The 11297-nt window shown below is 48.6% G+C and overlaps 1 protein-coding gene across 1 annotated transcript; it reads left to right on the forward strand.

The window, feature by feature from the left end:
* Positions 1 to 709: 709 nt before the first annotated feature.
* On the forward strand, positions 710 to 1681 carry T265_10037 (hypothetical protein; the record flags this gene model as incomplete). The annotated part of the gene is made up of 4 exons (XM_009176288.1): positions 710 to 985; positions 1023 to 1161; positions 1197 to 1444; positions 1478 to 1681. The coding sequence occupies 4 exons, from the start codon at positions 710 to 712 to the stop codon at positions 1679 to 1681; spliced, it is 867 nt and encodes a 288-aa protein (XP_009174552.1).
* Between the last annotated feature and the right edge of the window lie 9616 nt (positions 1682 to 11297).

Genomic DNA, 11297 nt, shown 5'->3' on the forward strand with positions numbered 1-11297 from the left:
TGCCAAGCAGTGGTCGTTGGACTGGCACCTTCCCCTGAATGGTGAAAAGTGCGTCCATGTGTCGTTTGGAAGGGATTCAGCGAGTGCCTTTATTATGCATGGTGAAAGGGGACCAGAAAACATCATGAGGATAGATACCAAAATGACTTGGGCATCTGGGTCTCCTCAAACTTGTCCTTCTCACTACACCATGAGAAATCGGCCCAAAAGGCATTCGCCATTTTACGGATGATCCGGCGCACCTTCTCCCGTAGTGCTCGCATGGACTTCCAAATACTCTATGGGGCCTACGTCAGACCGCTCCTGGAGTACGTCAACCAAGTTGTCAACTCAGGACGCACGAAAGACGTTACCCTCATTGAGCGTGTCCAGCGGGCCGCCACGAGAATGGTCGCCGGCCTCAAATCCGTGGACTACGAAACGCGTCTCGCGATGCTTGATCTCCTTACCCTGGAGTACCGTCGCCTCCGAGGGGATCTAATTCTTACTTACGCCCTGTGTGAACAAAGCTTGGCAAAAAGGTTTTTCGCTGTTGACCCAGCAAACACACGGTGGTGACATAGTAAGAAAATGTTCAAGCTCAGAGCACACACATTCATTAGACAAATTTTTTTTCATTCCGGGTAGTAGCTGAGTGGAATGACCTTCCTCCGACGGTTGTACATGCTCCTTCTAGAACCCAGTTTAAAGTACTATTGGACATTTATTTATGCGGATCCTCCCGCTGGCAGGCATACTGCCCCGCGCTGAGAACATAAAGAGCAGTGCTACACACTTTTTTCACTGGTGCCTTTCAGGTGAACGACAGGCACTGACCGACAAGGACAAAACCAACCTGGGAAACTTGGGCAAAAGGCTCGATCCTGTGTATCAATCCATGAATCCGTGTATTGAACTTAACGGGCAATTGTTTTACCGGCGCAGGTCACAAGTCGCGCGCGGCTTTCACTACTCGCGTGCCCCTGCGATGGGTTTCCAAAAGAAGGTGGGTTTCGGTCTTTCACCGCTTACTGATTTTCTAGGCAATAATAATTGACGGGAAGGATCATCTTCTTGGTCGTCTAGCGGCTATCGTGGCTAAGACTCTTCTGAACGGACAGAATGTAGTAGTTGTGCGCTGCGAACAAATAAACATATCAGGATCGTTTTACAGAAACAAGCGTAAGTTGAGCGGAATTCTGTGTCACCTTTCGTAGTCAAGTACCTTGACTTCCTGAGAAAACGTATGAGTACAAATCCATCCCGTGGACCTTACCATTTCCGTGCCCCTGCTAAAATATTTTGGCGCACGGTTCGCGGTATGTTGCCTCACAAACTTTACCGGGGAAAGGAAGCTTTGGATCGTTTGAAAGTTTTTGAAGGTATCCCTCCCCCATATGACAAGAAAAAGCGCATGGTGGTACCGTCGGCCCTGAGGGTTATGCGCTTAAAGCAACGACGGAAGGTACGTAGTTCAACATATTGTACAAGTTTTTAGTTCTGTGTACTTTCGCGGCTCTCACATGAAGTTGGCTGGAAATACAAGAACGTCATTGAAAAGATGGAGAACCGCCGTAAAGCCAAATCAGCAGTTTGGTACAAGAAGAAACGGCTGGCTGTGAAGCCTGTTGAAGCAGCAAGAAGTCGGGCCCGCGAAGCTATTGCTCCATATGAGGCAATTTTGAAACAGTATGGATACTGAAGTTGATTTGTAATAAATGGTTCAATGAGGTTGGCTCTTGGTGGTTTGAGCAGCCATGACACGGAGCCATATTTCACCTTGAATGTTCTCGAAGCTCGTATGAATGCCTGTCTAGCACAAGGACATGCATAAGTAATTCTCCATAGTATCTTAGTGAACTGTTTGGAGTAGTACCCAGTCAGGTTTCCTTAGGTGACAAATGTCCCTTTGTATCTGGATTGATATACGGATTGCGAGTGTCGAGTAGTTCCTGGTAGAGAATAGGAGAAAGACAGAATGATCTAATGTACGGTTTAATAGTGTAATAACGTAATAACGTAATAACATGAGCTGAAAATATAGAGTTACAATTATGAGTTAATGCTTTACGAGAAGGTATGGTTTTCGTGATCCTGACACTAGGCTTCACGTTGCTTTTGCTGTAGCTATTGACAGTGTGGCTGTCCGAAACATTCCAATTCAGTACGTTGCACTAACCTCTTTACAGTGCACTTTTAGGAGACGGCTCGCGCAGGTTTTTACACGAAAACAACTCCAGCGCTGTCCATTAACGCAAAAGCTCGACTAACCAATGTGTTTGGATAACTAGACAATGATAAATTATCTCCGTGGACCTTGCTGCCAATACACTAAGGCCGCTTCTGAACATCCTAATAATCTTTTCTTCCGTTTAACAACTGCAGGGCTTACTAAAATAACGCCCGTGAGATCGCGCACTCCTGGACGAGCTCCACGCCATTCGTGTCGCATGAGAAACGACACGAAACTGTGACAAGTATACTATTAAGTCCTACCCTGACTGCCTAGCTACTGATTGCCTGCCGTGCTAGGCCGGGTGACCTATTAGGTCTCCATTAAGTCTAGGTGTGCGAGGTTTCTCGAGGTTCTAAGTTTGTCTTCCTCGGTCGTTTGACCAGAGACATGTTCCTCTTTTGCTGAGGTCCTTCCATAATTCTGTGACAGTTGCTAGTTTACGGGACATCTGTGTCCTTTGTGACGTCCATAATCTGACAGTTGTGACCACCTTATTTCCGTGGCTAAATCCGAAAGGTCCTGGATTTCCTGCTGGAACTCTTACGTACCCGGATCGATTACGTCGCCACATGAAAACCACTAAAGGCTCTTTGGTCGTCTTCGTAACTTGCAAGAACATACCCAACAGAATACTGGCTGTGCTAATAACGATGGTACTGGTGGGGTTTCATGCCTGTTGGCCCAGTCAGGTTACTCGTAATGCAAGCGTAGATTCATTCCGCCATCATCATTCATTCACTCATCATTCATTCATTCCACCGTAGGCGTGACCACGGGGAAAGTTGTGCTCGTTGATTGATTGTCAACAGAGAGCTCCCAGAGATTGTCCTCTTTTCGGCCAGCTGCAATTTATTTGGGAATTGCCTCGCCTAGCAGTCACTCAGTCTCATTTAAGGTTTTCCAAAGCCGGCCGGGATAGGTTCGTCAGGGGACTTATCTTAGGCTCTTCCTACTGCTCTGAAAAGGTGAAAACGCCAGCAGTCCGCCGTAGTTTTATTTGAAATTACGCCCCCTCCAGCCAACAATTTCATCTACACAAGTCTCGGGGAGAATACCCACTGCTTCACGCACTTAGATCAGGCCGCGCCCAACACCATTGGTCTTCAGCCAAGGGGATTCCGATGGTTCAGCAACAGTGGGGCTCTCCGGGTATAAAGCAACATGTAGTGGGAGCCCATTTTTGTCTGCCAAAATATGTTTCTGGCTTATTCGAGATTTCGCACGGATGAGCTGGCCAAATATTTAGGAAACAGGTCGCGTGTAGTGTGTTGTATCCGTGTTCGCACAGTCTCGGGCGTGAAAGTGTATGGGTAGATTCCCAGAGGCTTCTCTGCAAGCATTGATCTGTGGCAAAGGTGTCCAACCTCCGTTGTTGAGTTGTCATGGAAGGTCTATGAAACCCTGATGTTTGATCCTCCTACGGGAAAACCGTGTCCACCTGGGGAACACTGGTGATGTTTCACATTTTGAAAAGAAGGAAGTGCAAGCACTACTTGAAAAGCATACGAAGGTAATCCAGTCCTTCGGTATATCCTTCGTGCCTACAGATTACGAATTCATACTGCACGACGTAGTCTTTGAATGTACCTCAACTCAAGGAGTGACACAAAGTTGTGGAACACTACAAGTATCTCGGAAGTCGCAATAACGCTGATGGCAGTGTGGCAGACTGTTATATCTGCTGATTCGCTGGCCTGTGGTATCTGCTGCTGACCCGCTCCAGTGCCTAGTTTCGGAGAGAAAAAGGTTCACGGAAGGGAACACAATAGCTATATTCCAACAAAGTAGTTGCGAGAGCGCGAGTGCGAAAAGTACAACGGCCTCAAGCTTTTTATTGGAAGGACACTGTCTGAACTTGGTCCGGTGCTGACGCACGCGGTCTGGCTTTAATACGAGGCAGCGACGTGCTGCATATTGCGAAGGCGTTGTCTGACCTTGATCAACGCTGACTCGAGCTGTCTGGGTTTGATGCAAGGCTGTGACGCGCTGCATATTGAGGGGGCGATGTCTGTCTGGTCAACACCTAGCGGAGCTGAGGGTCTCCGCAGATTCCGGGCATTCAGTGGTTGCTTTCAGGAAGCTGACCTTCCTGATACAGACGAATCTCAAAGACCAGAATTGCGTCTGCCAGTTTGCGTCATTTGTGGCGTCAAAATAGGAGATCGCTGAGCCTCAAATGATGCCTATATCATACTACATATCATATCATACTACAGTACAGCCTGTATTGCTGTTGCTGCGAGATTCATCCACTTTAGGCGAAGGTTCAGAGTCATTTTCAGCTCTTTGGTCAGAATTGTCCCAAAACTGCGGTTGGGATCGGCTGGAATCATTGAGTTCGGATTGAATTGATCAAGAGGTGCGTTTCTGGGGAAGCGGACAAAACGTCACTCAGAATGCATCCAGGGTTTCAAGGTAAGATGGCTGGGCCATGTGTTGCCCATGCCGGGGCAAGCCTAATCCACAATGGCAGAAATGTGGAGGTGGGGGGAATTTGACATGGCGGAAGGTAATGAAGACTGTTACGAAAAGTGGGGGTGCTGTTGGTGGTCTTCGTCTCGCAGGATGGGGTCTATATGACCTTTCATGTACTTGGCTGGTGACACTGAATAGTGTGGTCGCTAACCATGGTCGACGGGCTTCATGTCTAACAGCGTCGGGAAGTTGAGGGACTTCAGATTCTTCAGGTATGCTAGGCATAGGTTCCCCCTCCTGTTCTATTTTTCTTTCCATTATAAGGCCTGGTTCAAATAAATTAATGTGAAACATCCGTTTTTCCATCCCATGTCAATGATGATGTGAGAGGACCGAACGCCTTCGGATTTACAAACAAATCGGCTCACAACGTTCATAGGCTTCAACTATTGGTGTTTATCGGGTAGGTTGTATCTGTGCGAGGTCTCCGCACATGCACACACTGTTGGTTGTGCTGTCTGTGCTTTGTGAAGTACATGGCAAGTAAGCTCACCTTATTCTGTCAACGCTCCGCCCTGTTGTATGTCTCTACAACAGCTACAATCGGCTAAGCAATAAGGTCTTATTTGACCCTTCTTCCGATGGATACACTTATTGTGGCGATTGAAATGGCCGAGTTCCAGACTGCACGTTTTACCTGCTCATAATAGCCTATGCACCGAAAATTAGGTAGAACATATTTGTACTTGTCAGTTCCAGCCTGGTTATGTTGAACGGATCCTGTCCGGTGTACCTCGTTGTCATTGACCCGTCCTCAAATTTCTTGGTAGTTTGGGTTTCGAATGACCAAATCTGAGCGTGGAAACCTGGCTGGGGACGAGGTGGCTCAAGTGGCTAGAGCGCAAATTTACTGACCAGAAGGTCCGTGGTTCGAACCCGGCCTCTGCTTTTCGACTTCCCCTGTCTAGGCTTGGACAACCTGGAAGTATCCCAGCCCTCATGCTTCCTTCTGGTGGCTTGGCAGTTAGGCACCGAAGGGGTGCTACAGCGGAACGATTCTTTTTAAACTTGGTTATTCTGACGTATTTGTATCGATTCGCATCCGTCCGCCTGAAAGGGCGGTTACAATATAAAATTACGCTCTAAAGTAGAGCACTTTGCACGCTTCCGATTGCATGTAATCACTAAAGCATTTGAGATCATCCTCTCATCAAGACATTTTAGATTGCGTTTGTAAAACTAGCTGGTGCTTCAATTACAACTAACCGCTCATGATTAGCTTTTCCGATTGGTTTGTAATATTTTGAATCGGGGGTTTAATCGCTTGGGCAATGCTATAAGAAGCCCATAGCGAAATAGGTTGTGAACTTCTGCTATAGGATAAACGGAGATCCCGCTCAGCGACAGCATCCGGCGCACAACCACCAATCCTGTAGCCATTCGTTGGAACCTCTGCAGCCAAGCCATATCTCCTGAGGAGGACGAAAACACCAAGAGTGGTTCAGTTAAGTCCGATCACGGTCTACCAAAGAAAGCTGTGTGTTTTACTCCAATCTCTTGCTGGCGGAGGGTTCGCGGAGAACAAATCATGAAATAACAACACGAAATCAAAATGATTACTATCATCTTTAGAGCTGTGGGATCTTCGTACTTTCCCATGTGGGGGTCCATGTAATCTCCCAGCATGTAATCATTCGTCCTTGAACTATGTTCGAGCTGTCTGTCTGGGGACGCGCTGCCCAGACATGCTAGCTCGTAGTCTGACGTGATCCGTCTTCTGACGTTTGGGCATGGATAATGCAATGATCCTTTTCCCATTAGAAGTAGCGTCGTCACCCGAAGAACGGTTAAGAAGCCGAATGAATAGTTCCGCGATGGCTTCTGTGGTCACTTTCAACACGGTCAATGTGCGTGGCTAATCAAACAGATGCGGGAGACGGTCCGGCAGACGGCATTAGCCTGACAGATACCTCCGTAAGACTGCATATTCGCACTTTGGAGCCAGCAGAAGCCCAAAGGCACCCAACTTCACGTTAAAGATAACGATTTCAGCAGTGGTACTATCGGAAGCTTTGGCTGACGTTGTGGGTGCCACCCGTTTTGGATTCCTAAAATGCGCTTAGGTAGCTACCAATTGATCTTCTATCTGACTCTACATCTGCTTTTAACGGTCTTCCTACGTTTCTTGGTTTTCTGGTGTATACTTTTTTGGCGGCAATATCATTTCTTGTATCAGCTTGAGGTCTAATCTACCAAACATTGTTATGTCCACTTTTTGGAACGACGTTGGCTCGCTCGGTGGTTAGGGCGCGAACCTATTGACCGGAAGGTCCGTGGTTCGAACCCAACTTCATCTTGACTGCTACTGTCTACTCTTGGAGAACACTGCAGCACCTCAGCCCTTGTGCTTCCTTCGGGCGGTATGCTAGCTAGACGCTGAGATGGTGTTACAGCTGGTCCCTGAATCTGAAGGGACGTGTGTATCAAGATACAGTACGGGCTTTTTTTTTTGTTGACTGTGAGACTTGGCCTATTCGAGCGGCGGAACGTCTTCAGGTGTACGACAATCGTTGTCTGAGAACCGTAGCTCGTGCGACTTGATGTCGGCGAATCCGTAACGAGGCAGTTAGAAAACTTGTTTTCGGTTGTGTACCGGGTACTTCCATTGAAGAATGTGTCCAGCACTAGAAGCTGCGTCGTCGGTGTTACTCGCCTTCCAGGGTGCGGACCGCGTGATCCTCACTGTGCCTGGCTGGAGACACTACAAGATATGGCTGCCAACCGGTGTCAGTGGCGTTCTTGTTGTCAGTTTCTATCCAGATTGCATGAGTGAATGTCTGGAGGCGTAGGTACCTCGGAATGATTGTGGTAAGCTAGCACCTTTACTCTTTTCTCTACACTAAGGCTTTCAAATAAATCATGGTTGCATGGCAGTGAAGCATCAGTGTTGAACACTGATGTCATGCTGTCGATGATGATGATGAGGTGGAATTGTTTAGATTAATATTGTTTGCAATACCATGTTGCCATATTTAAGAAGAGCTATGTCGTCTGCTATCTCAGACGCCCTGGGAGCACTTCGACCCCGCAGGCATTAGAAGCTGATAGTGAGTCTTCCTTGATCGTATGAATGACGAATTTGAAGAGGAAGGGTGTAATAGGAATGCCATATCTGACACCACTTGGTGTGGTGAACTCAGGCAAGTGCTTCCCGTAGGCCTTCATACGTCCGTTGGACTTAGCGTACAGCTCCTTAAGGTCAAGAATTTATCGGGGACAGCTTTGCTCCATAGACACTGCCATAGGTCAAGGAACACAACCATTGTTGATTGCTGGAAACGGTGTCCCTGTTCCATATTCCCTTGGAGAGTGAAACTGTCACGAAGAGACTGGATCTTACCGTGGTGTGGCGGTTTATGTACCTCGGCGACCCATTGACCTATACTGGGAAGTGTCCGCACGATGCTCACAGTCTCTCATGCCAGGTCGGTCTATGAGTACAGGTCTGACGAACACAGTCTTTCCTGGTCCTCCAGGTTGGGGGTTGGAACATGTGTGGCAGCGTGTTCTGTAAAAATGGTAATGTACTTGCATTTCCAGCCGAACGCCGCTGCCTTGCGGTTAGGCTTTTGAGGCAAAGGCTCTGGTTGAGGACCCTAACCGTCCTCTTGTCAAGGTGTGGGCGCACTGGCAGTATAGCAGCCCTCGCACAACCATGGCATTTACGGATAACATTACTCATGCCACATCGTCCGTCGCGTGGTGCCGTCAGTCGGGTCACCCTACTCGCTGCGTACAGCAGGGCGAGTAAGTGAAACATGCTACTGCTGAAGCCTCCCTTCTCACGTTTTCCGTCTTCCACCCTCCCTCGCCTTCCCACAGGTTCCAGCTCTAGGAGTGACCGTCTCGTTCTCCCTGTATCACACTCAGCTGCAGCTTCTATACGTCCGAGTTCAGTTACAACCCCAAACACTTCGAAGTCTGTTTTCAATTTCCGAAAGTCTGTCTCCTTAGCCACCTTCAATGTTCACACACTGAAGCAAGCAGGTCAACAGGTGGCTCTTGCGCGTACGCTGGGTTCCCTCCGCATTGAGGTCTGTTGTCTGTCAGAAACAAGGACGCAGGACGCAGGACGCAAGTACTGTGGTCGGAATAACTGCCCCCTCGCTGTCTTCCAGGTTCCGGCTGCGAACCCTCGGTGATGCACAGGCCGCCGCAGTTGGATATGTTGGGGTGGGTACTGTATTGAGCGGACGAGCAGAGGCGTCTCTTCTTGACTGGATGCCCGTTGATAGTCGCCTCTGTGCGGTTCGTTTGGCAACATCTGTGAGGGAATCTAGAGGAAGTGAGGTTCATCATACCTTGTTTATTGTGTCCGCTTACGCCCCAACTGACTGTAGCTCTGACTCTGCCAGGGACAGTTTCTATGACGCTCTAGGTGCCCTTCTACAGCAGGCTAAAAGCTCAGATATCGTTGTGGTTGCTGGTGATATGAACGCCCATGTAGGTAGACTAAGCGCTGCTGAGGCCCGGTTGGATGGTCGTCTTGGTTTAGACACGGACGCACGGACAACGGAGACCGGTTACTTCAGATGTGTACCGATCACAGACTGTTCCTTTGCAGTACGAATTTCCGGAACAGCGAAAATTGCTTGACAACGTGGTGCCCGCCAACAAACGAGCGCCGAATCCAAATAGACCGCATTACCGTCAGTTATCGGTGGCGAGGGTCGATCACCGCCTGTTGCTCCTTCTGGAACACCAGCATGGACTCCAACCATGCAATCTTACGCATCAGCGTAAGCAAAATGCGCACACCCCGCTTAGCCATTAAGAAGCTAGCGGGCTTAGAAGTCAAACGAAACTATCAGAGCCAGCTCATCGAGTGCCTGCCGGACGGTACGGTCTCGGATCTAAACGGCCACTGGGAAAATACATCCAAAGCGCTGCTCAAAGCCGGATTGTCTGCCCAGCCAACTTCATCCATGCATTGGACCCCTGATAGGACCGTATCTTTGATGGAGACCCGGCGACAGATCCCCCTGGCCGCCACCACAACTCCACCCGGTGCATCATCCGACACCAGGTGAAACTGAGTGTCCGTGCAGACCGAGAAGCTTGATGGACCCGAAAGGCCGAAGGAATGGAAGATACAAAGAATGTTGGAAACGTGCGCAAGCTGTTCCACTTGATTCGTTCGACTGGTCCTCTGAAACCTCTTGTCAGCGAAATAATCAGAGACCGCTGGTCACAGTAATTCGAACAGCAATCCAGCTGAACACCTGCTATTTCCAATCCAGAATCCTGGCCTTCAACAGAAAGGTGGACCGTAAATGTGGAGCCGCCACCAGTCTCAAAAGTGTCCGAGTGTTAAGCGTCATCGTGCTGCCGGTGCTGATGGCCTTCCATCTGCTCTTTTCCAGTATGGCTGAATGCATCAGCCAGCGCCTGTCTAGCCTATTTGGGTGTATCTTGGAGAAGGAGACCGTCCCAGACAACTGGGGTGAATTGATAGTACTGACCAGTTTGTAAACGTAATTCGATCTTTATATTCACATACTTCCGGGCGGGTGAGAGTGTGAGTGAGAGCTCTCCAAAAGCTTCCCTACAAAAGTGGTGTCAGACAAGGATGTCCACTCTCTTCATTCTTATTCAACTCCGTCATTGATGAAACAATAAGGCGAACAGTGGCCGATCTTCAAAATCCCGGTGTTCAAATCGTTGCTGCTGAGAGCCTTATCGATTTGGAGTACGCATATGACATCGCCCTAATCTTTGAAGACCAAAAGCGAAGCACAAGCTGTGTTGAATAAACTGACCACCATCATTCCATCTTTTGGCATGCGCCACGCACCTTCACAGTGCTTCAGAACGCACGGTCTTTGAAAATATCCCTTGCAATTCAGGAAGAATCACTGGAGATTGTGGAAAACTTTACATATCTTGGTAGTTGTATTAGCCCTGATGGAAGTGTGTCTGATGAAGTCAGTGCAAGAATCTCAAAGGCTCGAACCACGTTTGCTAATTTGCGTCACTTGTGGCGTCAAAAAGGCATCTCACTGGAACTTAAGGGTCGTGTGTACCAGGCTACAGTAAGGGCTGTGTTGTCGCATGTGTGCGAGACATGCCTTCGCGGACGGATGTGAGCCGTCTTCAGGTTTTCCATCACCGACGCCTCAGAAGCGTGGCTGGTTTTGGATGGCGTGAGTTTGTTAGTAACGAGCTGATTAGGAAACGGGTATTTGGTTGCGTTGCAGGCACTTCAATCGGGGAGAACATCCAGCACTACTGACTACGATGGTTATGCATGCCGAAACACCGACTACCGAGACGAGTGTTGTTCCCTGTGACTTTTTAAGAATGGCGCAAACCGCGAGGTGGACGACGCATGATTTTGCAGAAGGACGTGAGAGAGATCACGAAGAGTTTGGGTGTTGTTGGTGTTGTACGCCTTCCAGGATGGGGTCCCTGTGATCCCGCCTGCGCACGTCTGGAAACATTGGAAGAGATGGCGGTTAATCGATGTCATTGATGTTCATGGTGTTAATTTGTTTCCAGATTGTCTGAGTGCTTGGAGGTATGGGAACCTCAGAATGCATGATATGGGCCAGACTAGGTCCTCTCCCTCACCCACTGTTTTCACTCTAGGGCTTTTAATATATATATA

Source organism: Opisthorchis viverrini (genome assembly GCF_000715545.1).
Source record: "Opisthorchis viverrini unplaced genomic scaffold opera_v5_332, whole genome shotgun sequence".
Classification (NCBI taxonomy): domain Eukaryota; kingdom Metazoa; phylum Platyhelminthes; class Trematoda; order Opisthorchiida; family Opisthorchiidae; genus Opisthorchis; species Opisthorchis viverrini.